The following is a 27,411-nucleotide window of genomic DNA, read 5'->3' on the forward strand; positions in this document are numbered from 1 at the left end:
GCTCTTTGGAAATGTACTTATATTTAATTGGGTTTTTAATTGGGACCCCCCATCGCACACACAAATATAATTGAATTTCTTTTTTTCCTCTAAATATTATATCTTAATCTTTTTTTCTTTTTTTAGCCTTTGAACCCTTGTGTCTCTGACAAGCAGAACATAATTAGAGAGCGTTTTCCCCCCAAACGATTTTTTTTTTTTTTTTTTTTTTTTTCTCGAGATTCCAATCCAATTTAATTAGACTTGCACACAAAATCGCAGAGAGGAACATCTCCGACAGCACCCAAAACACGCCGGACAATCCTTGCATGGCTAACACCGTTCATCATCCTGTGGCGTCCTTTCTGCAATATTAGCCTTTCCTAAGCAAACCAATCACATTTAATTCAGCTATCAGAGAGAGTGGCTGGAATTCCGCAGAGAAATTATGACGGTGGATTTTTCTAATTGACAATTTAAATGTCTTTAGTCATCCATGGCACTGAGAGAGCGGCCCCATCCCCAACCCCAGCCCCCCCCGGGAACATGCGCGCACACACACACACACACACTCTGGAAAAAATCCTCACAAATTTACTGCTGATATTAAACCCAAGCAGTCTACGTTTCCTCACTCATCTCCAATTCAAATGGGGCCCGTAGCCCAGCGATCACACCAGGTTTCAACCTTGAATTAATGTCAAATTCAATCTGAATACATTTTTTTTTTTTTTTTTAAGCAGCCTTAATCAAATCACGCTCATCCTGTGGCGAATAAATTAGGAAGGTGGTTACAGTCATTTGATCTTTGAACACAAATTTACCGAGACGGGAGGCTTGTGGCTTTGTTCGCTTTCTCTTCATTTTTTTTTTTGTTGGGTTTTTTTTTTTTTTTGGTGTTTGTCGAGGTGAAAAGTTAATTACACGGAATATTCATACCCGTCATCCCGAGCCCGCCGACAAGATAAATTGCATACATAATAATCACCTGATCGGAAAACCAGGGGAGGCGGGTATTTCCGGACCGGTCTCGTCAAAGTGCGACCTCCCCTCCCGAAATGCAGACGGACGGGTTCACGCCGGCGCCGGTCGTCGACGCCAACCGCGTCAACCATTTTTTTTTGTCCGTCCATTCAGGACCCAGCACCACCTGTACGGAGGACTCCTGCTATAATCAGGGCGTGTGTCTCCAACAGTGGGAGGGCTTCACCTGCGACTGCACCATGACGTCCTATGGAGGCTCTTTCTGCAGTGACCGTGAGTACAGCGCCTTTTGCCATCTTTTCCCCGCTGCTCCCCCGGTGCGGTTCCGGTGTGATTGGTGCTGGCTGGATCGTTTGTGTCGACCCGTCGTTACCCGCGCAGAGGGGCGCGGGCATGTAGGGTTTACCAATTTACGAAATCAGAGGGGGGCCCGCCCCGGCCAACGCGTATTATTTTCCTTCGCTTCGGTTTGCAGATCCTTCCGCCTTGTTAGCGCGGCAGAGCTGTTGTTCAGGGACCCGGGGCCGAGACGGGAATGGCCGGCGATTGCAAATGATCCGTTGCGAGGCCTTGTTATTCCGTTTCTCGAGCCGCCTTTTCGCCGACAGGTCGGGCCGGTCGGGGCTACCGCCCCGGCAGCCGTGGTGGTCCCGTGCACCCGGGCTTCGCAACGCTAATTTCAAACATGTCTGGGAAAATGGGAGAGGGAGCTCCGTCCCCTCCAGTGTCCGCTCCGGTGCGTCGTTGGAGGTCGGCGAGAAGTGCAGGAATGAAAACACTTCCTTCGTGTAAAAAGAGATTGATTGACGGTGAATGAAACCCAACATTAACGCTCACGCCGTTATTGCTTACACAAAATGTAAGTACTTGGTTTTGAGGCAATAACACCAGCTCGCCAGTTGCTTAGCAACATTGGAAAGTGTTCAACGCGTCCGGACCCTCGGTCAGACACAAAAAATCTCTGCACCGAGAGGGTTCGGTGTAAAGGCGGCGGTCGGCGACCGGCTTGGGGTCTGGGTACGGATTCAGTTCTGTTCAGCGTTGTCTGCACCCGCAAATTGGTTTTGGCTCACCGTGTCATTCACAGTGAGAGAATGAATTACCATAGTATCGAGCCTCCAGGCCAGCATGGAGAGGTTAGGGAGGTTGGGGACGCGGCGCTGGAGTCACCCGGGACGGCTCTCGCAAAGGAGCAGGAGGCCGGGTGCGAGGCCAAGGACTTTCTGGTCGTCACCGCTTTAGATTCCCCCGGGTTCTGGACGTAACGCGGCGCGGCAGATGAGGGACGCGAGGGCGCCCGTGGGGAGGTTCAGAATTTTGAGCGAGCGCCGCCTTCTGCTTTCCTGGTGCAGGGTTGGGATGGTGGGAGCGGACTGCCGCGGCGGGTGGCGGCGTCCTGTTTGTCGCGGAATCCACATTTATCATCGCGAAGCTTAGGCGCAATTAGAATTCAGCCTCCCCCTCGCAGAACGGGCTTTAAACCGGGGCGGAGGAAGGGCCGACGGGCTAATTGGCTTGTTTACATTATCGGTTGTTGAGCGGCGCAGAATTGCACCGCGCCGACCGCCCCGTTTTTTTTTTTTGTTTGTTTTTGTTTTGCGTTCCCTCCTCTCTCCGCGTGTCGGCCGTATTGTTTGCCAGACAGATTATGAGTGGACTTGACAGAAAAGGGCTGATTGGAACGGCGCTCCTTAAGCTATGGAAGCTCGAGCGCGGAGAGAAGCGATAACTGGTTTGAGCGTGACGGGCATGCCCGAGATAAACAGTGGTTCTCTCGACCCTGGAGAGAGAGAGAGAGAGAGAGAGAGAGAGAGAGAGAGAGAGAGAGAGAGAGAGAGAGAGAGAGAGAGAGAGAGAGAGAGAGAGAGAGAGAGAGAGAGAGAGAGAGAGAGAGAGAGAGAGAGAGAGAGAGAGAGAGAGAGAGAGAGAGAGAGAGAGAGAGAGAGAGAGAGAGAGGAGGAACAATGATCCCTGCGTCTGAGCCCGCCCTGCCCTGCGGGGAGCATTAGTTGGGTTAAATATGCTGATTTGGAAAAGATTGCAGATATTGTGGAGGGTGTGGTACTGCGCCAGCAGGGGGCAACGTTGCATGCTTGAGGAACACCCAAAAGAGCTTTCTTTGAATGTTTCTAAACGTGTGTGTGTGTGTGTGTGTGTTTGCGCGGGGGGCAAAGGGAACGGCCCTGCCAGCAGCCTGTTCAGGGACCCTCGACGATTCACCGACATCAAAATAATGTATACAAACGAGGGGCGAATCCCAATTCCCGCCAGACATCGGTCCGGACGAGAGGCCGGTAACACGGCGGCTCAAACCGGGGGAAAATCCCTGTGAGCTCCACGTATTGACACGCGGCCTCAACTTGTCCGTTCTAATCACATCTCTAAGTGACAACCAGCCGATGCCGCTGGTAAGGGCTTCTCCCGGGGTAATTGCTCGGAGTGCCGTTGAACGACGGCCTAACAGGACGCCTCCTTCCTTCCATCTCTCTGTCAGTCCATTCATCCCTTCCTACATTCATCAATCCATCACTGAGCTGTTGCCAAGCGGGTCCGAGTTATTGTTATCACTCTGCTGTCAGAGGCCTTCACAGCAAAAGCGCACACTTTATCTCGCGTCAGACCGCATAATGGGACATATTTGGGGGGTTAATCGGTTAAACCGTGATGTGTAATACTGTGAGCAATCATCGCTTTGCTTTCAATTTGATTGCTACCCTCTATGCAAATGTTTCACGATGGGTCCTGTTGGCTGCTGGCATGCGTTCGGTCCTTAACGTGTATTCAAAAGGTTTATTTGTCACATACTTTCATACATGCAGTGAAATGTCCGTATATGCGTCCTGGGTAATGCCTTCTTCAGAAGGGCTTTGTGTCACATCGCATTAGGTCAAGGCTTCTACAGTAAGTTGTTGGCTGTCTCGTCGTCAAAATGCTGATTTCAAAATAAAAGCCATTCGTCGCCCTAAATCAAAACTCCCGTGCAATCTGCTTTGTAATCTCACGAGGGAGAATGATCGCTGGCGAAGCTTGCAAAAACGGATATGCTGCAAATTGTGTCAGTTGATGTTGTGTAAATGTCAGTTTCATTCGTTTATTATGGTCTTCATCAGCTGCTACCCGCGTAGAAGCGCCTCTGAAATGTGGCTCTGTATCTCAGCCCCTTGTGAAGAAGGCAGCACCATGACATGCTCTGCCTTGGGTTCGCCTTCTTTTTCCCCCACAGCTGGGCTCCCCATTTGCAGGCCGTCTTTAAATCGACGATTTAATTAGATAGAAACGCTCTTGGCTTTGTACCGAACCCTCCTCTCCGAGTTGGACTTCTCCGACTTTCCTTGTTCCACGTACCGTCTATGCGGACCCCCACCCCCCCTTCACTTCCATTTATCCGACTGAAATAGTCTCCGGTTCTGCGAGCCTTCTTTTGCAGAGCTCAACAATTTCAAATGGACTCTTCGACTTTCAGGGGACATTTCTCTCAGAACCAAGGTAGGAGCCACTTCGGGGGAAATCCTCCCGAACCTCGTAGTTGCTGCCGTTCTGCGCCTGCTCTCTCTTCTTGAAACCGCCATTTGTCAGGAGGGGTTTCTCTCCCGTAAGCTTTCGGTCCTCGTGTGTTTGCTCGTGTGTTTGGTGGCAGGGGTATCAGCCCCAAATGTTTTATGAAAAGCCCCCGATCAAAAATAGCCCCCACAGCACCAGCTCCGCGCCCCCATCGCCCCCCTCCTCGGGCAATGGGGCGCCGACGATTGGGGCACCAAGACGGTGTGTTTTTATTTACGATTCAAGTGATTTTATTTTGTTTACTTATGGGACGAAACAATCACCGTGCATAATGGGGACACTTTCCCCGTCACCACCCCTGCCAGTTTGACGGTATACAGCTAAAGCAGAAACCAACGCTCGCAAGCAAGAAAACCTCCCGTGTGATTGCAACCTTGATCTCTCACTCGGCCCCCCAACTGTGACTTACTACCATACGCCCCATGTCACACGCGTGCATCATCATCATCCACCCTGCCATGGTCTGGAGTGGTCCACAACAAATGTACAGTATTTGAAGCGCGCACACACACACACACATACACACGCACCTGCACACACAGGCAAATAATACATTAACACACATACATTTGCACACACGTACATACGTTCCCCTTCCTGCACACATACACTTTTGCCCATTCAAACCAATGAGAAAAGATATGAAAATCAATTTCCCTCCAAGAATAAAGAATTGCAATGGGATAACTGTGGCCTCTTTTTATATTTCTTAATTTTTTTTTTTATTTTTTTTTTAATCCCGCTGGGAATGAGAAATTATCATAATTATTCTCCCAAAACTGCTCTCCGCGGGTCTTTTTGATTACCCAGGCCCTTCTTGGTGGCCGCCATGCACGGATCATAAAGTGTCCTCAAATGGCTGTCTGTTCAGGTGTCTGTGTTTTGGTCCTCCCGTCTGTCTGTCTGTCTGGCTGTCTGTCTGTCATGACTATCAGCACAGCCAGATGCTTTTAGTCAAGAAGCAGTTAAAACTCATGAAAGAGCTGGGTCACATATACACACACACAACACACACCACGGAACTGTTTTTTATTTTTTTATTCATCCCCTTGGGAAAATTAGTTGCGAGTTGCGAACGCGCACACACACACACACACACACACACACACACACACAGGGACTGGCATAGATATAAACACCACTTGGCGACGTTCATTTCCCTGAAAATAACCGTCTGAATGGATCTGTAATTTGCGTGTTGTTTGGAACCACTCGGATACTCGACATATGAACGGGTTTCGATGCATTTCAAACGTGCGGCATTTTTTCACAAGGGCGCCGAAGCACCTGCGAGGGTGTGGCGGGGTGCGTCTTTTGGAGGGGGGGGCCCCCGTCTTGGTAGCCGTCGGGGAGGGGGAGGTTTACCTGTGTTGGACGCGGTCACCAGCGCCCCCCCCCCCCCCCTCCAGTCAGATGAGCCTGCTTTGTTCGCCCCTGCCGCCCCGTCTGCATTGTTTTCGAAATCATTTATCCTACAGGTACACGTGAGCGTTCACTTTTTTCTCCCCAGTGCCCGCGGGAGGGTGGTCTCCGCTTGTAAACACTTCATTAATCGGCGCAGGACGAAAAAAAAAAAAAAAAAAAGGGGTTTGCAGGCGGCGGATTTGGCCGAACTTGCTAATCGAATTTCGAAATTGCGAAACAAGCTCTCGCTGTGGCGTATTAGCGCCAATCCGGTCCGCCGCCGCCGTGTGAGATTGGATTTCCGAGATTACATTTCCTCGTACCCCCTAAATACCCCCCGCTGGGAAACTCCCCCCCCCACCCCCGAAACGTCCCCGAGCTGAAAAGAGCACCGATTTGTGCCGCTTTTGTTTTGCCGCCTCGCTCCCAAAGCCCCGGTGGACCCCGGGTGTCCCCGGTTGCCTTTGTTTGCCTTATTCATGAGCCGCCCTCCCTGGGGACGGGCGGCGGGCGACAACGCAGGTGGGAGATGTGCGGCAATTGACAGCCTGCTGCTGCTGTTGTCGATTATCACAGCCCCCCGCGGGCGGGTTTCCTCGTAGCCCACCCCCCGCACCTGGAGACACCACACCGAGCGACACGCCCCTCGCCCTCACGCAAGACGAAAAACAGCCACGAAGGAAAGTTTGGTCCCCCCCCATACGATTCCGGGTAGATGTCGCGTAGGAGTTGATGTTTAATCGACGCGGCATCGCCCACACTCCTTGGGCGGACGGGGGCATTGGAAACGGGGGGCGGGGGAGGGTGACGACACACACGGAATAGGAATAACGTTTGCCCCGCCGCCTTCATTCCCCGCCGGGGGTGAAAGCGGGGATTGAAGGGCGGGGGGAAAAACAAAAAGCGGGAAGGAGGACGGGGCGCGAGGGGAGAGGTTTCTGCACGCAAACAGGCGGTGGCGCGCGGACGCCGTTCGTATGAAAACAAATCCGACGTTTTCTTTCGCCATGATGCGCGGGCGCGCCCCTTCGTGCGCACCGGAGGACGTTTGTCATTCAGCTGCAGTCAGCGGTGATTGACTGGTCCATTTGTCTCCGCATAGCGTATAAGTGGGGCACTTGGTATTCCGCCTTATTCATCTGGAACCAACTCAGACAGAGATGCTTTGTAAGTGCACGCCATATAAGGGCTTTGTTTCCAATGTGTTTTTTTTTTTTTTCTATCTCTCCCATTGTGCGAGCGAGGGAAATACAGAGGGGGGGGGGGGGGGGGGAGTGTGTGTGTGTGTGTGTTTGCGCAGTCCAATGTTTATTTGTATGCGTTCGACGGACGTCAGTGACACACGTGCGCGTTCATAATGAAGCCAGCTGCCGGTGCGCGCCGTCGTCAGGCATACTAAGTGGGAGAGGGGCTGTCGGGGCTGTTTGCAGCACTGCAGATTTCACATTTCAATGCCCCACCGCCGCCACCACCACCACCACCATCACCCCAGAATTGATCGCTTCTCCTCGCCGGGTCTGTCGATTGGCGCCTCGGTCTCCTCACCCGGCACCGCTTTGACCCCCCCCCCCACAACTTGCTGTATCGTTCGCTCAACTTCTCCATTCCCTTCCGGTGTTATTTCTCGACGGCCTTCACTTCTCCCGCTCTCTCTCCCTCTCTCTCTCTCTCTCTCTCTCCGACCACAGGAGGAAGTAACTAATTGCGACGGCTCCCGCCACACCGCAACAGAGTTGATTTGTCGTTGCGTCCGTACTTTATCGAGCCGGTTTTTTCTTCGCGGCGAGGGGGTGTTCACAATGTCCATATTGTAATCTAGACGCGTACTTTTCAAAACGTCCAATCACTCTGAGTATTTCCGAACCCCCCCCCCCCCCCCCCCCGGACCAGTACGTTCAACATCGTCTAACAGAGGCAAAGTCAATGTGATGGTCACGCACAGAGAGAGACAGTCATTGTTCTATGGGTCATCTATGGATGATTCTGCCGATGAAAATGGCATTCTCGGACATCTTTTTTTGACAATTAATCTCAAATTGTACCTCTACTTGTGTCCCACAATCCATATTGCCGGCTATACCTCTTACAGCTCGACCTGTGGGACCCTTCAGAGATCTACTTACTTTTCCTCGGTGTTGTCCGGAACAGCGTTCAGCTCACTAAGTACTGGACGCTTTGCCTTTGCCAGCCTCGGCCTTTATCATTGATAAGCTGCCCGGGCTTCCACCGGCCCCTCCTCCCGCTGAATGACCCTCGGCAAAATGACCTCAATGAAGCCTGATGGACGGAATCCAGCCTCAGAGACCTCCAAGTCCTTTGTGTCTCAAAGCATTCAACAATAATGGAACCCCAACCCCCAAATTGTTCCCTTGAAATAATCAGATTACCTCATTTGTTTGAACAAATTCATAGTCCTTCAAATCAATAATTGGAGGTCTCAAACGGCTGATTTGCCTCAATCATGTCTTCCCTTCTTTTAAACACTGACGTCGAGTCCAACATTTCCTCTCTCTTTGACTTTTTCCCGCGGTTTGCGACACGGGCTGATGATTTACCAGTTCAAGGTCATCATGAATCATTAAAAGGAACAAATGATGGAGTGATTGTTTCCAAAGTTGCTCTCCCCCACAAAATTCACAGATTCACCCTGTGACATGAGGCCCAGGAGGCCATGCAGTACGTGCACACATACGCACACTCTGAATGTCCACACATGCACTGAAGAGGCCGTTGTCATGCAATTACACGGGCAAGACCTTTTTTTTTAAATGAGCTGTGGTTTTTAAGATGGGTGTAAATCAGTGTCCAAACATACTCCCACACACACACAAACATGAAAACTTCCCAGATGAGGGCGGCTGTAGAAATGGGAGGGAGGGAGTTTTGGACTGTCTTCCCGCTTGCAGACCGGAGGGGATGGAAGGAAGCAGTAGAGGGAGGGAGTGAGAGAGGGAGGAGCGATGGCGAAGGATGGAAGAGAGTGGGGTTGAGTGCAGAGAGAGGGATGAAATAGTGTTTGGGGCGTGCAAAGGCAATTTCTGGCTCCTTGCTCGGAAAAGGGCGAGAGGAGCACTCTGCCCATTGGTCGTTTGAAGTCACCGTGTAAAGAGCTGGAAAGGGATTGGGAGACGGGAGGTGGGCGGATTCTGTGGCCCCGCCAGGCTCAAGACAGAGGTGTGCTGGAAGTACTGCTAAGATCTGGCAGAAGGCAGAGCCACGTCTTGACGGGAAACCTGGCCTCGATTTTTGGTGCGTTTTTTTCCAAATCCTTCATGGACTTCAGTCATTTGGCCTTCAACATTGTTTTGGCATGATATTACATGCCAAAACAATGATAACATGCCAAAACAATGTCAGGCCAAATTACTGAAGGCCATGCCAAGGCCAAATGACTGAAGTCCGTTCTCTGTCTCATTTACCTCATTACTGTTATCGATTCGATCTGAATCATCCAAAACCTTACAGCTCTCAGTTTTACCCTCAATGGGCACAGTTTCTCTGTCGAAAAACTATTTGCAGCGAACCACAAACTGCCTCAGCTATGTCTCAGTTAGGAACCGGAACACCACATTACTTTTACCCCTCTGTGTGATTATTTCCCTGCAGTTCATTAAATATGTATTTATGGCACTTAAAGAAGTTTTGGCCAAGTATGTTTACCTTGAGAATGTGGCGATACACCTTCGCTGTCAGTGGGAGACAAGTTTTTGCACTGTGCCGCCGCAAAACCACCGCGCCGGTTTAAAAGACATCATCAGCGGGCTATGACTGCCACAAGAATTTTCCCACTCCATCAAAGAGCTTTGAACGCACCATGAAAGCAGAGGGGGTGGGGGGTGGGGGGTGGTGCGTGTCTATTTGAAACAAAAGTACGGAAGTGTCACAAAGCACGAAAGAAAAGCAGGAATACACAATTATTTCTCGCAGGCATGGCTACACGTTCCTTATTGGATAATCCCTTTTGTTCGGGCTCTTTCAGTCGCAGCATCTCGCGTCTGACTATTGCCGATATCCCCCAACGAGATTGAGTTTCAGAACTGCAAACCTGCAGAAGCTTGTACACTCTGACGCACACACACACACACACACACACACACACACACACACACACACACACACACACAGAAACAAATGCAAACACTGTTTGCAGCTCATCCAATCAAGAGTCAGACACTACGATTTCCCTTACATCATCCTTTACTTACCTTGCCGACGCCCCGGGGCGTCTGGCGACCTGGTATCCTTTCAGCAGGGATGGCATCAACGTTTTGAAGAGGGTTTTTGTCATATTTTCATATTGAGTCATATTTCTTTGTATATGACATGAACGCCAAACGAGAGAACATCTTGGAAGTAGTCTTACATTGTAAACACTATAAAACACACTTGTCATTTTCTTATATCTCAAGATAGTTCAGAAGGACTTAGTCCTAAGTCTTCATTCCCTCATTTGAAATGTGCTCCCCATATTTTCATATTCAATTTGTGTCAGACACGTTGGCATCTACCGTAAACAATGGATCATCTCTCCCTTTCTCAGCCTTTACAGACTTTGGATGCTTTTAAAAGGGCTACGATGGGGACAACTTTGTTCGTTTGTACAGTTTGTCATGACACAAAATGGAGGGTCAACTACCGGTACGAGTAGGGTGTCCTTTCTCTTTGACCGGTGGTGCGGCTTTCCCATTAAGATGGGTTCAGACTTTACGGTAGTAGCCGCAGTCCGTCCTGCGGCGGAGAGAAACCTGCAACCTCAACCGCAGCGCCGGGTTTGCCACGAGGGGGGAGAGCTGACCGGGTGTAAATTTCTGGGCCGACTGCCGTCCCAGAATAGATTAAGTCTTGTGTATTATTGTCCGCGCTCGGGATTCGCTTGTAAGAAATAGCGCCATCTCAGAGTATCATATTCCCTCGTGGTGGCTGTCTCGCTCTCTCGCTTTTCCCGCTGTCGTGCACACGCTCACGCACACACACACACACACACACACACACACGTGCACATCTATCCTTCGTTTATCCCCGTGGGGGGGTGAGCTGTCGATAGGTCGAGCTGATACGGTCGCCTCCCTCTCTTCCTCACACTCCTCTCCCCCTCACATCTTTTTTTTTTTTTCCCCCATCCTATAGTCACCCCACCACCACCACCACCACCACCCCCTCAGCCGCCCGTCTTATCAGTGTTTTCTTGAGAGGGATGTGATACGAGAATGAACCCAAATGTTATTCAAAACAAAAAAAACCATAATATTACATAAACTGGCCAGTCTGGTAGTGTGTGGTCAGTAACCTGGCAGGAACGGTGGCACATTAGGGACTGTATTCTAAAGATAAAATTTTCAAGGGTCAAGGCTCTGGCAATAGATAGTGACCATAGAATTCAAATTAAAAGCGATACTCAAATATGAAATGGCTCAGGAATGGGGGGGGGGGGGGGGGTGCAAGCCACTGATGGCGGTCTCCAATGGTCCTGCCCTCAGGCCTACGATAGACCACACAGGGGCCTGGAAACCAACACGATGAGCTCCCCGCTTAAAAATTCACCTTCATCTTTTTCAAAAAAAAAATGGGGATGGGAAGCGAAAGCCGTTCAAACGTGGCGGTGGTGGTGGTTGCGCTTTCCCTGAACTCTTCCTGAACTCACTTAATTGGCTGCTAAAAAATGGACTGGTACGAATAATAAGAAAATAAATAAATAAACCGCCGTGACGTTTTTTGTTTTTTTTTATTTGTTATTTCATCACTAAAAGTTGTTGAGTTGCAAGAGGGGCCATGAAGAAGCCTGCTCATGTATTATACACTGAATGGAACGTGCAGGGGATAAATATTGATGGCTATGCATATTGCCTTTTTCACAGATGGAATGAATGTATTATGAGCGAGGGCTCACGTTGTGTATCGACACGGACTTTGTGCATCTGTGCATGTATGTGCTCCATTAGTGCCTCAATATGGAGGCTCAAATGTGTCGGTGCACTCGCGCCTCGACGTTCGCGCCGCATTTATTTCTGCGAGACTGCGAACAATGCGCGGTGCGCCGTTCATCCGAACCGACAGCAGGATTTTTCTTCCTGGAATACGGACTCATTTAAGATTACCTCGCTCACTAAATCAGTAATGGAATCTCCCGAGTGGGGGGGGGGGGCGGTCATTTTATAGTAGGGCCTGAATCAGGTGCCTGGTGAGGTGATGAATGGCGGCACCCGGAGAGAACCATAAATCTGCGATAAATCCCTCCCCGTAGACCTAATATACATTGTGGCACATTTAACCGCTCACATCCAAGCGCTGACGTCCTAATGGATTTTATTTTTTCCTTAAGGAATTTGGAGGGTGTGTAGTTAGCCATGAGGATCGGCGCCAGAGGGGAGATTGATGATTTCATTTTTATTTTTCACCACAATGGAACCGGTTCTAGGATACAAGTCGCGTAGTTCACCGGGTGCGGATGGAGCGTCATTTGAGAGGTCTGGGTCTGAAGGGACCGGACTGCCTGTCTTTGAGTGCTTGAAATCTCACCAGCCATCAAGGCAGCGGTGGACCGTCTGACGCTGATCCACAACATTTGTCAAAGGGAAAATGAAATAAGCGCCTCGACCCTTTTTCGCGGTTAGTTTTAACTGCTGTCGCAGTTTCATCAAGACGCTGTTTTGTCATTTTTATTTCCTTCAAACTAAACCACATTCCCATCACCTTCCAGGAGCAGCTTTTTTTTTTCTTTTCTTTTCTCCTGCGTCAGTCAGGCGCTGGCGGGGGAACGACTGCGTTGCCGGGCTCTGCAGTGCTCCGCGAGTTGCGTTTCATTTTGATAGACGCTTTCTCAGGAATTCCAGATCAATAGCTCGCCTAATGCCGCATCCCCGCAGCTGCATCATGTCAAACACAGATCAATGCACTCAATCTTTTTTTTCTCACTCTTGCTTTTCCTTCGCTCCTTCAAATTTTTCTCCTCGACTTTCCTTTTTATTTCCTTTGCAGACGAGAACACTTGGAATAAGCCTAAATTCTCCCACCACCTAATAACCCCTTTGAATGACCAGCCTTATCAATATCAATTTACCAGCCCCCTGCACCTTAATATTTATAAATAACTATCTATTGACCTGTGATGTACTGTTCACAGGCACTGCCGTATGGATGAGCCGGGCCGGCTCAGTTGGGAAATCATCTATATCGAATTTCCAGGGAAAGATTATTATGCTTTGAAATGAGAGGCGACGGCTGGGCTGCAAGGTGACAGTGTCCTGAACGGGTCAGCTAGTACAAACCCTGCATACCTGGAGTTACTTTAAAAAACGCCCTTTCCGAAGGCCACAGAAAGCTCATTGGCTACAGGTTGTGCAGTAACTTGTAACAACAGAGACATACGTTATTCATCCCCGGAGGCAAGAGAATTAAAAAAGCATGACAAAGAAAATGGCAATATGGTGGCAGCCGCTCAATTGCCGATCCCAACCGGAGGCCTCTTGGCTGCCAGCCGGCCAGCCCCCTCCCCCCTTGTTTCCTGACAGAGCGCGTCTAGTTTCCACTGTAAACACGCCCATTCATTCAATTGCAGGGTATGACCATGAGGTGGTGCTTCCATCACAAAAACACGTACAATTTTACAAATACAGTAAACCCTAACCAATACACTTCTCAGTCCACTAACTCCATTACAAATCGCGCAATTTTGAGTTCTTGAGTGAGAAGAAGCTTTTTAAACTTTGTAAAACTCAACTTAAATTCAATTATATCGCACATTTCATGCAAATGTGCAGCCCAAAGTGCTCAGACACAGCCAAATTACAACAATAAAACAACAAAATATTAAAAATGTATACATAAAAACCAATAAAATGAACACCAGGGATATAAGTAATGGAAAAAAAAACAATGATTAGAACTAAAACATTTCACCAAGTTAAAAGTCGGATTGAAAAAGATAGACCTAATTACCTTTTTAAAAATACAGAAAAATGTGTTCCATTCTAATATCCAAAGGCAGTGAGTTCCACAGTTTAAGGGCATAAAAGCAGAACGCACTCTCACCAGTTCTTTTATGAGGAAAAGCATGCTGTAAGAGGCGGGAGCATGCTGTGATCTCACGAGAAGACGGGAGTGAGTACAGATCGAACATGGCAGCGCCCAGCTGCACGAACTAAAACACAGACAATCTGCTCCAACTCAGACAAATAACAAAGCAAATTGCTATATATATATATATATATATACATTGCACGAAACCAAAGTGGAGGACCGCGAAGACTGTATAGATTATTATTACGAGTACCTGATGGAAGAGGACCAAAACCGGAACAATCTAGCAAAAAGAAAGAAGACAGACTCTGCAACCGTCACAGAAGATCTAATATCCATCGCTGTAGAGGTTCGTGTCTTGGATGAAAACAACAAGAAGCTGGAAACGCTTGGTCCGCTTCCCGACACTTTTCCGAGATCAAAGCCAGCCTTGATTTCCTGCACCGCACGGTCGTTGAAATGCAAGAAGACAACGCGGCTCTGAAGACCTCCAAAGCGTCTCACAGATGGAAGAAAAAAATAATAAAATAAAATAATGAAAGAGACTATCCTGGATATCCAATCCAGCAGTATGCGTGACAACCTCATCTTTTCCGGGATCCCCGACAACAAAACCGAGTCCCCAGAAAACATGGTGAAAGCCTTCCGCCACGCCGCCCTGAAACTCCCCACGGACATCGTGGAGCAGATCACCTTCCACCGGGTTCACTGACTGGGACACCGTGTGGGGATCCGTCCCCGCTCCATCATTGCCTGCCATTGCATAGTTTGAACACTTCAAGCACAAGGAGCTGGTTAAAAGTCAAGAACGAGAACACTGGGTATAAATGATCAATTTCCCTGGGAGATCAACAACCCATGGAAGGTGCTCTACCCTATCCTGATGGAGAACGGTCAGAAGGGTATCACTGGTTGTTGATAAACTATATAGATGGTCTGTTAGTCCGAGACTCCACCTCTTATTCTGATTATTATATATGTATTTTGGTAATTCTGGTTATTATAGATGCAAGATGTAGAAATTAGAATCCTATATTTGTCAGAATAGAAAATATTGCTCACTCTCATCCTCTCAACTTCTTAATCCCTCCCTCCCTACTTCCCTCATCGTCTCACCTTGCTAAACCTTCCCTTCCTGCTTCTCTCATCACTCTCACTCTAGTCAGTCTCTCACTCTATGAATGTCTAACTCTGCAATGTTCTATGTTCTGTTTTTTAGATACATGTCACCTGATGTTTATGTTTTTCCATGTACATGTTGTTGATTTCTATGATTATGTTTTTCCATGTACGTGTTGTTGTTTGGCTCAATGTTTATTTGTCTCACCCATGGTGGTTCTCCCCCTCTTGGAGTAGTGATTAGTTGTTTATAGACCTAAACATGGTTAAATAGTTCACCAAAGAGGGGGATTGGTGGTGGTTCAGTACAACAAAAAAATGTGCTCCTGTCATCCTCGGTGTCCTGAGTTATTGCAGCAGTTGTTGATGATTTAAGAAGTAATAGAGTGGTATTGCAGGTTGAGAACTTGAACTCCACTTGCAGACTAACTCTGTCCTAGATGCAATAGCATACAAATACTTTGTGTTGTATGCCCAGCATGCTGGCAGCATAGGTTTAAAAAAATAAAATAAAATAAAAATAAAATAAAAAATAAAAAAACAGCAGAAGACCTCAGTGATCTGGCTGGAATTAAAATGTAAGGAAATCTCTGCAGTAGGGAGGAGCAAGGTAATTCAACACTTTATAAACAAGAAAAAAAAAACCCACTGTCAGTTTGTTCCGGTGTGTTTCTGTAACACACTTCGATAACAGTGCAGTGGGTTGGTGTTTGCATGTGTTTGGGCGTGTAGGTGTGGGAGCTTGCAGACCTGTTAGGATGACGCACTGATGGCCCATTAAGCTCAAACAAAAGGTACATTCAAATGCTAACGATTTGTGTGAGAATGTGACAAATAACAAGGGGCAGTAGCTCAGGAGGTGGAGTGGGTCATCTAATGATCTGAAGGTTGCTGGTTCAAACCCTGGCCCCTGCTGATGCATTGCTGTAGTCTCCTTGAGCAAGACACTTGAAACCGAATTGCTCCTGGTGGCTGTGTTGAATCATTGTAAGTCGCCTTGGACAAAGGCATCTTCTAAAATGATGGGGAAAAAGCACCACGTCAGGTTGTTGCAAGGTTTTGTATGATCAAATTCCAAAAACAAGGGGAAGAGAGCACTTTAATTGAACGCATCATTTGTAAGAAAAAGGACAAGTACATTACTGTGGCAGGCAAACGGCAGAAGGACCATCTGTCGCAGGCAGAAACGTCAGCAGCTAGGTTAAAAAATAAAAATAAAAAATGACACACACACACACAAACTTGAACTCAAAGTTGAGGCTTAAAGGCCCTGGAGCCCCCCGACACCCACCTCCCCCCATCCATATGTTCATGTTTGCAAGACTTCATATCCTATTAATGGGCGGACCACTCTGTAATGTTACTATTTTGAAATTTTTGGGTGGGTAGGAAAAAAATGTTTATGATCAAAATCCCTGAAAAAAAACTTTAATTAAATTGAAATGGAATAAAGTAATTTATTTATTAAAATTTACATTTACATACATATTTTTTTTATTTAATAGAAAAATGACTCGGGTAGGCAGTAATTGTTTGGGTAGGGTTACAGCCACATTTTTATGAATGCACAGTTTTTACATCGGGGTTTTTATTTCCAAATTAATTTAATTATCCTTTTTTATTGAAAGGCCAGTTGCTGAAAGCTGCAGAGATGAAGGAAGACACAAGCAGCCCCTCTCCCACTTGGAAGTGTAGGCAGTAAGATAGGGTCCAACCAAATCCAAATAAAGCACAAATAGTGTTTTTTTTTTTTTTTATGTATTTATTTTGTACAAATATTATAATTATATTATATTGTAAATAATATTTTAAAAAGCATTTGTTTTCCGGAAAAAAAACAAAAAACTCGAAAAAATGGCGAGTCTGGTCTGGACCGTGGAGCTTGGCTGCAAGCACGAGAAACTGAAACACGCCCAGTCTCTGCAGAGACAGGACATTGACCCAAACGATCGCATCTACACTGGACATAACGTACCAACCCTAATCCGCGTAGTTTATCCATATCAGTCATCTAATGTGGGGCGAGATTCCATACGGAGTCAAAAGTGGGAATGACTACCTACTGCCTTTGCCGGATATTTTTTATCAAGCAATGTTACGGATTCCATGAGGGGAAGGAGCTGAAGTCTGCTGCAACAGTTACTGGGACCTCAGAAGAACAGTGGGTTATTGAAATGCATTATCAATTAATAATTAATAATTCCGTCACATTATTGCACATTTCCAAAGTAAAGCATTGACCATCTACATACAGTATACTATAGATGGTCTAAATATTGTCTCTTTGTCTGTCGACACAATCTTGACTACACTCAAGTATGATGAAATGTGTGGTGGAAGTATTTTATTGCTAGGCAGGGGGTATTTCTAGCCTGGGAACCAGACGAAACGGCAGTCCATGTTTCATTTTCTCTGCATATTATGTCTGGCCACCCTGCCATTCGAGCAGATTTCCACCCGAGCCGGCCAGGGTGGGGCCAATCACAAGCGTTAATCTAACATGGGGCGGGTTTGATACGATGCAGAGGAGAGCCTTTTAAACACCTTACCAAGATGGCTGCCGCTGACACGGCGCGGCCTGGTTGAATTTGCTATCGTGACGGCATTAAACCAACTGGACGGCACATTTTCTCCAAAAAGCTTTTGGTGATACGGGAGACGTGTGTGCTGTGCCTCCGACAGGGTTTGGTAAAAGTTTAACTTCCCAACTCCCTTAGCGCTGCGTCACAGGTTTCTTTGCTCCGATTGGCTGTAAGTCTATGCAGCTGCGTCTACAGACATGGTGGCTTGCGCCCGTTGGTTCATTGTCACCGATACGCCGGAAAATGGGCGTTTCGTGTTTCCACTGTGATTTGGCGGTAAAAAAACAGTAGAAAGTAGCATAGAGTACCCACGGCCACACCAGCAGAACCCGATGCTGAGCAGGCCGGCTTTTCCACGCATTAGGCCTGGTCCTTTGGCGGCGGGGAGAGGAGATGCTCCTCGGGTTCGGAGGCCGGCTCGGGTCGGTGCTGGAGTGGCGCGGAGGCCGATGGGGACCCACGCAGCGGCCCCCCCACTGAAAACACTTCATGGTCCCACCCCATTCATGGAGGTGGGGCAGGGTTAATAGGTGGGTGCTCAATGTAATTTAGCACAGTCATGATTTTCCAGCCTGTTCAGAACGGGTACCAGTGGTTTCAGGGCCCTCCGGCACAGAGACACACAGGGCGTCGGGCTGTAAACACCACTTTATTGTAGAGAGTGGGCCAGTCGGAATTAGCCAGGAGCAGATAGACGTGTCATGACAGGGCTCCTCTCCAGAGTGTGTGTGGGAATGGGGGTTTTAACCTGTTGCTCCTTAGACCAACCAACGAACGACAGGTATGCAACCACCCTGAACCCAATCACCTAGATCACCGCTTCCCAACCTTATCAGACCTGCGGCCCACTTGACAATCTCAAAAGTGTCCGCGGCCCACATCCGACCAGGTTGCTTAAAAATAACCGTATACCTATGGAACGGTCGCGTAACGTTCGTAACGAAAAACTAACAATAACAGGAGCACATTAATATGACGTCACCTCATGAGAAGGCTGATGTTACATGGCAGACACCAAATGCTTGGGACAGATGGGGATTTGCGTTCTCGGTGCCCATACGTGACGTTTCGATGACTTCCTTCTCGCCCTGATGCTCCTTGAGTTTGTTATCGAAATATTCAAGCGGCTTGGACATGTCCCGCTGCTGTTTTGTCTCGAGGTGACGGAGCAGGTTACACGGCTTCAGAGCTTCCTTTGATAAAATCTCGGAACATTATCAGTCTGTCGATCATCTATCAGTGATGATGCATTTTTGAAGATTTTAAGGAAAAAATACCAGGAAATTATTATTTTTAACGTTTAAAAAAAAGGGTTTTGTAATTAATCATTTATTATTTATTTTTTCAATAAAATCTGTGTGTTTTGCCCATGATTTGGAGGCCCACTTACAATTCCCTAGATATAATACCAGTTTCTTCAACAGCACATTGTATATTTTTCACTTCATATTACATTTTATGACACGCAATTTTTGAAGAAAAAATAAGTTGTGTATCCATCACTGCGTATAAAATGAACCTTCTCGGGTGGGGAAGGAGGAAAGACGGTGTATTGGATTGATGGAATGAGTTGGCCTGTATATGGAAAAAGGTGAAAATATACAATTACTCAGACGTCAACAAACCAAACGTGAGACAAAGAGTGTTTGGGTGGGACACGTTGCCATTGCTGAGAGGCGGTCGAAACGTTTTGACGTTTGTCGAATTTATGGAGCAGACTTGGATGAAATGGAATTTATTCTTCATACGTATGTTTTAATGAGTGTGTAATCCCGTGGAAATAAGAATGGTTGTATTGGCGTTACCTTGGAATGAGCCCTTTACATCTGCGCAGGGAGCGGGCACGCCTCACGGCGGCCGTCATGTTGCGCCGCCGTGTTTCTTCTACGGTAGCCCAGAAAGGACGACACTGGCTCTAGAGCTCACAGTCTCTTCCATGGAGGCCGCTACGTTGCACCACCATGGGGAGGTGTATTCAGTTGGTTGCGATCTGTATTTCTTTTCTGCCCCTTAGCTCCCAGCATCTCTCTGCTATTCCCTTCCCCGGGAGCCTTCACATGTACCGTGTCGCTTTCACAACCTATTCCCCTCCGTGCGAAATTTCGAAAAAACTCTCACCTTCCACTGGCTTCACCGAGTTAAATGCGGTTTCCCGGTCTTGGCTGCAGCTGCGTTTCCTCTCCTTTCTATGAGTTTTCGTCATTTTTCCACCCGAATCTGCCTAGTTTGTGACTTTGTGGTGTCTCGCAGTTTTCCCCCCGGCGGGCGTAGCAAAGACGGCGACGGGTTTACCCGCGCTGTCACCCGCATGTACGCAGATTGACATCCAATGCAGCCCTGCGGCGACGCCTTCTGCGCTTTCCTCACAGCCATTGGATGAAAGACAGATTTGAGAATAGCATCTCTCCTGCGGTGGTTTGGCTTTTGAAAACGAGAGACAATCAATTTGTGGGGCGAGGGGCCAAGGGCTGATGATGCTGTGTGGTACAACGTAAAGAGGGTCACGCCAGTGGTCACAATAGTTAATTGTACACAATAAACAAATGGCCATCTAGACGAGACCTAATGATGAAACAATGAATATATCCTAAAAAAATGACTGAAAAACAAACTGAACAATTAAATGACCCAGAAGAATAATCAAGAAAAAATGGTCACATACAACAATTAATGAAATAAACCGGACAGTTAATGGAAAAAGATAAGGAAATAATTGCAATTTACAATAAACCTAATAAGCATTAAATATGAGCCAAAACAATCAGACAAATAACTAAAACAAAAGGAAAAATGAACCTAAAAATGTTAAGCGGAATGTTGGCCTCAACAATTTACTTAATGAACTAAATACTTGTTTTTACTCACATTATAATTTGCAGATCTGTTACTTCATGTCAAGAATCACTACTTTGACTTTCCTCTAACTCCTGATTTTCTTTTTATTTTTATTCTATTTTTTTTCCCGGTGATTGTCACAAAGCATCCAGACCTTTGCGGTTCATCTTTGTCGCTGCCGGTTTGGGAGGGCCAGGGTTCAGACGACGTGATTTTGGCCCGATTTCACACTCGCCGACGGGTTTGCGGAGATCGCCGAGCCAAAAAAAACGCATGGTCGGAGGCAAATGGTAGCGCCCTCTGATAAGCGACGAGCGTGTGGTGCGAAGGGCTCCCAATGCGATCCGGCAGCTCGCCGAGTGCCCGGCCATGCAGGCAGGTATCAAGCAGGTTTCATGTCTGCTCGTGTCGGGATCGAGGCGGGAGTGACGCAACCAGCTAGGACTAAGTGCACTAACTAAGTGCACGGAGCAGCACCCAGAAACACACAACATACATATTTTACTTGTACACATTATTTGTGTGTGTGTGTGTGTGTGGGTGTGTGGGTGGGTGGGTTGTTGGGTGTGTATATATGTGTTTGTGTGTGTATATATTATGTATATATATGTGTATATATGTATGTGTGTGTATGTATATATGTGTATATATATTTATTGTGTGTATATATATATGTGTGTGTATGTATGTGTATATATATGTATATATATGTGTGTGTGTATGTATGTGTATATATATGTATATATGTGTGTGTGTATATATATATATATATATATATATATATATATATATATATACATACAGTATATATGTATATTTGCATATATGCATATATGTGTATGTGTATATATACTGTAAATGTGCATAGGTGTGTGTGTATATATATATATATATGTGTGTGTATATATTTGTGTATATACGTATATGTTTGCATATATGTGTATATACTGTATATGTCTGTACTGTATATATGTCTGTATATATATATGTCTGTGTGTATATATACTGTGTGTATATATATATATATATATATATATATATATATATATATATATATATATATATGTGTGTGCGTGTGTGTGTGTGTGTGTGTGTGTGTGTGTGTGTGTGTGTATATATATATCCCACAATGAAAATGTATTCTTTATTTTGTGTGAAGTTCTTGAAAATGGAAAAATAGTAAATATTGCTCAAAATAGTACTTGAAAGTCTTTGAATTTCATTTTGCACTGCCAGAATGAACCCTGGAGGGCAACACATTGTGTAAAAACGTCGGCTAACAGCTGGGCGTAGATCGATGACAGAACCGCTTTATTTATTCCGTTTTTGCCTCTATTTGTAGTGGCGGCACATAGGAGCTGGGTGAGTCACACCGGGGCCTGCGTTCTTCCCTCCCTCCTCCTCCTCCTCCTCCTCCTCCTCTTCTTCATGTTACCCTAGCGCAGCCTCCTTTAATTCCAACGCCTTATGCAGATGGACAGGTGCTTCTCTCCAGTGGCGTGCGGCTTCTCAAATCCCATCAGTTTGTTGTTGCAGCAAGATGCCATTAAGCCGCAGAAGGCACCGGCGCACGAGAGTTCCTCCTCCCGCGGTTGCTGCGGTGGTTGTTGTTGTTTTTTCTGCATATTTTCATTATTTTTGTTTTCCGGGGGAAATTTCGTGTTTTTTTTTTTGTTTTTTTTTTTTTAATTATTTATTTTTTTGCCACTCCGGAGAGAGAGCTCGCTAATGAATGAATTCTGACATCAAACGCTGCTCGGGCACGGGGGGGGGCAGATGAACTCCGCGTCACACGTTTGCCACAGGTAGAGGCATCGCAGATAACCCTTCCCTCATGATGTCTGAACGCCTCGTGCTCCAGGAGCTTTTACCGTTTTATTTCGCCGTGACCTTTCTGAAATCAAATTACCCATGCGTGGATTCGGCGGGGCGCTTCCGCCTCTCTCCGTTTTTTTTGTTTTTTTTTGTTGTTTTTTTTTTCCTCCTTTTTCTTTTTTAATTTTTAACGATCATAAGAAAACCATCGCCACGTTTTGCAAATTTCCTGTTTTTGCGCGCAGGGACTCGCAGGCCACGCCGGCCCCGCCGTGGTGCATCCGAACGGGGCATCGGGCGTGGATCGGAGGCCGACGTACGAGCATATCAAAGCAGGAGTCCTTGAGCAGAGACGCCAGCCCATTAATAACACAAGGGATGAAGGCTCGGCTCTCGCTGAATATTTATCCTTGCTTTTATCAGAAACGGCGAGGGAAAAACAGCCATTTGCCTAAAGCCTTAAAAAATGTATCTGGCTTAAAAAATGTATTGAACGCCTACAGTTTTGCTGGAATTTGGAAAAAAAACAAAAAACAAAAACCCCCCGTGCCGGCTGAGACGCGTCGCCGCCACCGCTCGCCGAATCCCTGAAATCGGCTGCAGCGGAACACGGGGCCCGGTTGCCTCTGAGGGACTATTGATCCATCTCCAACAAAAACGGGGCCCATGGCCCCAGCCCGACAATCGGTCCCGGACGGGTCGGCGAAGGAGGTTGGTCCCTCTCTCGTCAGGTGGAGTGCAGCGATAGAAGAAGAACTCAGGCCTTTAACTTAAGGGAGACTCTGAAAGTACCACATTGACATTTATACTTAAGTAAAATGATGTGGGTACTTGATGTTACATGTACTTAAGTTATTAAAAGTATAAGTAATTGTCATCTCCAGTTATATTTAACACCGTCACTTTTTTTTAATGCATATTTCTTACAATTTAGGAAATAATATACAAAGACATGGTTCTAAGGAATCCTAAATCAGCAGTTTAATAAAGCCAGTCTAGGATTTTGATATACTGTATATAGAAATCAATATTTAAGAAAAAAAAAACCCACGAGGTACACCGTTTTTGCTCGCTTTGCCTTTATTTGGCACTGAAATAAACTGCCTCACCTCCAAATGCAGTCGATCTATTGAAGCACAAACTCATCCCATACGTCTGATTTGTCATTGTGTCCATTCACGAGACGCTATGCTGCGGCCGTCGGCAGCCAAAAGCTGAAGAAACAATGGACGTCTCGCGAATCTATCGACAAGGCAGAACTTTTCTTTCAAATGATTTTTTTTTTTGCGCATAAACTTGAGGAGGATGTTTGGCTATGGGATTCCATGCACGGCGAGAATTCAAGCGCATGAATTTCTTATGATCAAATCTCCGCGAGTGTTCCACTTACATACATAAACGTATCGTAAGTGTTGCGTTTGAGTTTCGAATTTATCTCGAATTTTCCAAATTTTTTTTTTGTTCTATGAGTCAGTTATGAATAAATAATGTGTTGGGTAAAAGAAGAAAAGAAGAAGGGACTCAACTCAAAACATTCGCAAGACATTTATTTATTTTTATTTTTTTCGTTTTATTTGAGTTGTCCCACAACTGCCTTCCAATTTCCCTCGCAATAGGTCGTGTAGAACAGTGGACTCCGGAAAAGGTCACGTTAGCTGAGGCAAACTTGGAAGCGGACCTCTTCTTCATACAGATGAACACCGCCCCCACCCCAATACACACTTAAATGGAATTAAATTGTAGTCGGCGAGACCCGTCGTGCCAGAGTGAGGGTGCAGCATCTCATTGAAATGGAATGCGGGGTGGGGAGCCGGCCTCGGGAGGCCCCTGGCGTGGGGCGAGAAGACGAGGGGGTGAATTTTAAGCGGGCCGTACAGGGATGAGTGGACAGTGTGATAAAGTCCTCCAACAGTCCAAGCCGCCGACACCCTGAACTCTTCCGTTTTCCACTCCCTGGGGGAAACTGAGGCGGCAGGCACAGTTATATAACGTGTGTGTGTGTGTGTGTGTGTGTGTGTATTTACAATCGGTCACAACATTAAAACCACCACTGATAACCACTTCTATTGTCTAGCTCCATCTCGTGGCACCAAAACACGTTTGCAGCAGATGCTTAGAGTCCTGTAAGTTGCGAGGTGGGACCCCCACGGATCGGGCTTGTCGTTCCAGCACATCCCACAGATGCTCCATCGGATCGGACCCTAACCCCACCCATCCACATGATGTAGAAGAAAACCTGATTCATCAGACCAGGAGACCTTCTTCCATTGCTAGATGGTCCAGTTCTGACGCTCACGCGGTCCATTGTAGGTGCTTTTCGGCGGTAGATAGCATGGGCGTGTGTGTGTGTGTGTGTGTGTGTGTGTGTGTGTGTGTGTGTGTGTGTGTGTGTGTGTGTGTGTGTGTGTGTGTGTGTGTGTGTGTGTGTGTGTGTGTGTGTGTGTGTGTGTGTGTGTGTATAAAGATGTGGGTGTGTATATATAAAATATGACATGTATGTGTGTGTGTGTATATATTTATACAGTATATATATATATGTGTGTGTGTGTGTGTATAGAATACATGACACATTGATGTGGCACAGGCTGGAGTGTGAAGCGCTGCGATCGCACGTCGATCAGCGGACAATGAAGACGCTCGTGTTCAAACAAGCTCATCGTATTCATCAAGTTCAAGCTCCCGCCTTCTCCCTTCCCCCCAGTCCTTCCTCCACCGCGCTCCCTGACGTCGGTGTTGCCGTCGCCATCTACCTCACGCGCCGACGTTCAGCGGCGGCCTTCATCTCCAGGTGTTGCGTTGCGCGACCTCTATTTGGAAGAGTCAAATGGGCAGCATTTCAGAGTCATCGCGAAGGGGGCGTCCTGCCCTCTCCCATCTGGCAACACGGCCACCTTTGGCGACCTCAACCCCCCCCATTTATTCTGAGTTGTCATGCCGCGGCTGCGGCGTGGGGTTTGTGTTGGCTCCTCGACCTGGAAGCGCCTGCGAAAATGTCAAACATCTCTCGGCATTTCATTCTCCCGCTCCGCTCCGCTCACACCTGATGGCAGCTCAGGCTCTGGCCCATAATGGTGTTGTTGCTCCACATCCGCGGCTGTTCTCTGCCGATGGACGTGAGTCTCTCCCCGTCTGCCTCACTCTCTCTCTCTCTCTCTCTCTCTTTCTCCCTCCGCGACGCCCACTGGCCCTTCTCACCGAATGAGTTTTCATCAGTTTCAATTCAATATTAGCGCACGGATATACAGTTGGACCACACCGTGTGTGTGTGTGTGTGAGTATCCTTTTACCACTTGTATAGAGCTGGGTTGCTGCCCAAAGCTGCTGTTCCACCCAAACCCACTGTAGTGTGTGTGTGTGTGTGTGTGCATGCGTGCGTGAGAGAACGCCATCCCTTTCTGAGCACGGATTAATTCCGAATGAAATCAAAATAAAGCAGTGTTTTGTTTTTTTTGTTGTTTTTTTACCCTCTCGATCCGTCAGTCACACGCCTGCCGAAAAAGTAATTGTGAGGCAATCTCCCCTCTCTGCTCCCAATATTGCGCGTCTGCACGACCGGCGTGAACACTTACTATTTTCCCGGCGCACTCTGGATTTTTCCCGTTGTCGCTGTTGCTGTCCTTCGCCGTTGGTGGTAAATCATAAAGCTGTTACTCAATAAGGCGCATCCCCTGCGCTTCTTCTACGGCGGTGTTTTTGTGTTTTGGCGGTGAGCTCAACCCTCCTGAACTGATGCCTCGCTGGCGGCGAAATTGGCCGGCGGAGCGTGCCTGAGCAGTCGGCGCGCCGGCATTAAGAGCGGCATTAAGAGCGCCGTCTCAGCTTGTGGCGCGGCAGCGATGCCCGTGGTGGGGCTGAGAGCGAAACACCCATGAGGACTAATTTGGAACTAATGTCAAGGCCTCCAGAGCTTACGTCGCCGCTTGGCGTCGGCGAACGCAGATTAGGCCTGAGACGAGACGAGATCACACTTTTAATCTGGACGAGTCTCAGACCTGGCATTAGTTGGTTTCTTCTTCTTCTTTGGGCTGCTCCCGTTAGGGGTGGCCACGGCGGATCACCCGCCTCCAACGCCTTCTGTTCCGCGCACCGTCCTCCCTGACACCAACCGCCTGCACGTCCTCCCTCCCCGCATCCACAAAGCTTCTCCTCGGCCTTCCTCCTTCCCTCAGCTCCATCCTCAGCCTCCTTCTCCCAACGTAACTCTCATCTCTCCTGCACACGCCTCCAAACCACCTCAGTCCGGCCACCCTCGCTTTTCCAACAAACAAGCCACAACCTGAGCTGCCCCTTTAACGTACTCCCTCTTAATCCTGTCCGTCCTTGTCGCTCCCAATGAAAATCTCAACATCCTCCACTCAGCCACCTGCCTGTTTGTCAGAGGCACCGCCTCTCAACCGCACAGCATAGCCGGTCTCACTGCCGTCCTGTAGACCTTCCCCTTCACTCTTGCTGGAATGCCTTTCATCTTGGTTTAAAAAATGAAAAGAAAATGGGATTTGCATAAGGAAGATTAGAGCTAATCTAGGTCTAAGTGAAGGCTTAAATTCAACCTGGCCAGAGGCAGATTTATCTTTGGATTAATGGACGTGGGCCTCCAGGTCGACCTTGACAATGGAGCAAATGACCACAGAGGACAACCTGCACTAAGAGCAGCACCACGACCAAACAGAAGAGTGCTCATAGACTCGACTCAAAGACTAGTTGTTGATGTCCTTCGTCTCGGACTAATTATACGGAAATGAAAGCAACGTAACGAAAGGCATTTTTTTTCAAATCTGGATTAATTTGGCTTTGATCGGGTTGTGGGAGGGGTCACTTGACACCGCAAATCTCCAGTCAGATGGGATACAGCGCTGAAGGCGCAGGAAACTCAATCCTGTGAATGCTGGTGAATTATATATCTAAATATATATATATTTATGTATAAACTTGCCAGCTTTGCTTGTGTAAAATCCTGCACCTCGAAACAATTGGACCGGTCCACCTCAGCCATGGAGGGGAATGTGTCGTATTGACCCTGCATATGCGACATCTTTGAAAACCTGCACGCGCATATAAATCCGTACTCTTCCAGCAACAAAAAAAATTGGATTCTTTGTAATTTGATCTGGGTCGC

The 27,411-nt window shown here is 47.3% G+C and overlaps 1 protein-coding gene across 1 annotated transcript in view; it reads left to right on the top strand.

Moving 5' to 3' along the window:
• The window catches only part of nrxn2b (neurexin 2b), a 677,945-nt gene that overhangs the window by 384,809 nt on the left and 265,725 nt on the right, over positions 1–27,411 (top strand). Inside the window, exon 16 of the mRNA XM_080022852.1 lies at positions 1,117–1,236. Coding sequence (XP_079878978.1) covers positions 1,117–1,236 — 120 coding nt within the window. The remainder of the gene's footprint in view (positions 1–1,116; positions 1,237–27,411) is intronic.

The sequence above is a fragment of the Zeus faber genome (genome assembly GCF_960531495.2).
Source record: "Zeus faber genome assembly, chromosome: 22".
Classification (NCBI taxonomy): Eukaryota; Metazoa; Chordata; class Actinopteri; order Zeiformes; family Zeidae; genus Zeus; species Zeus faber.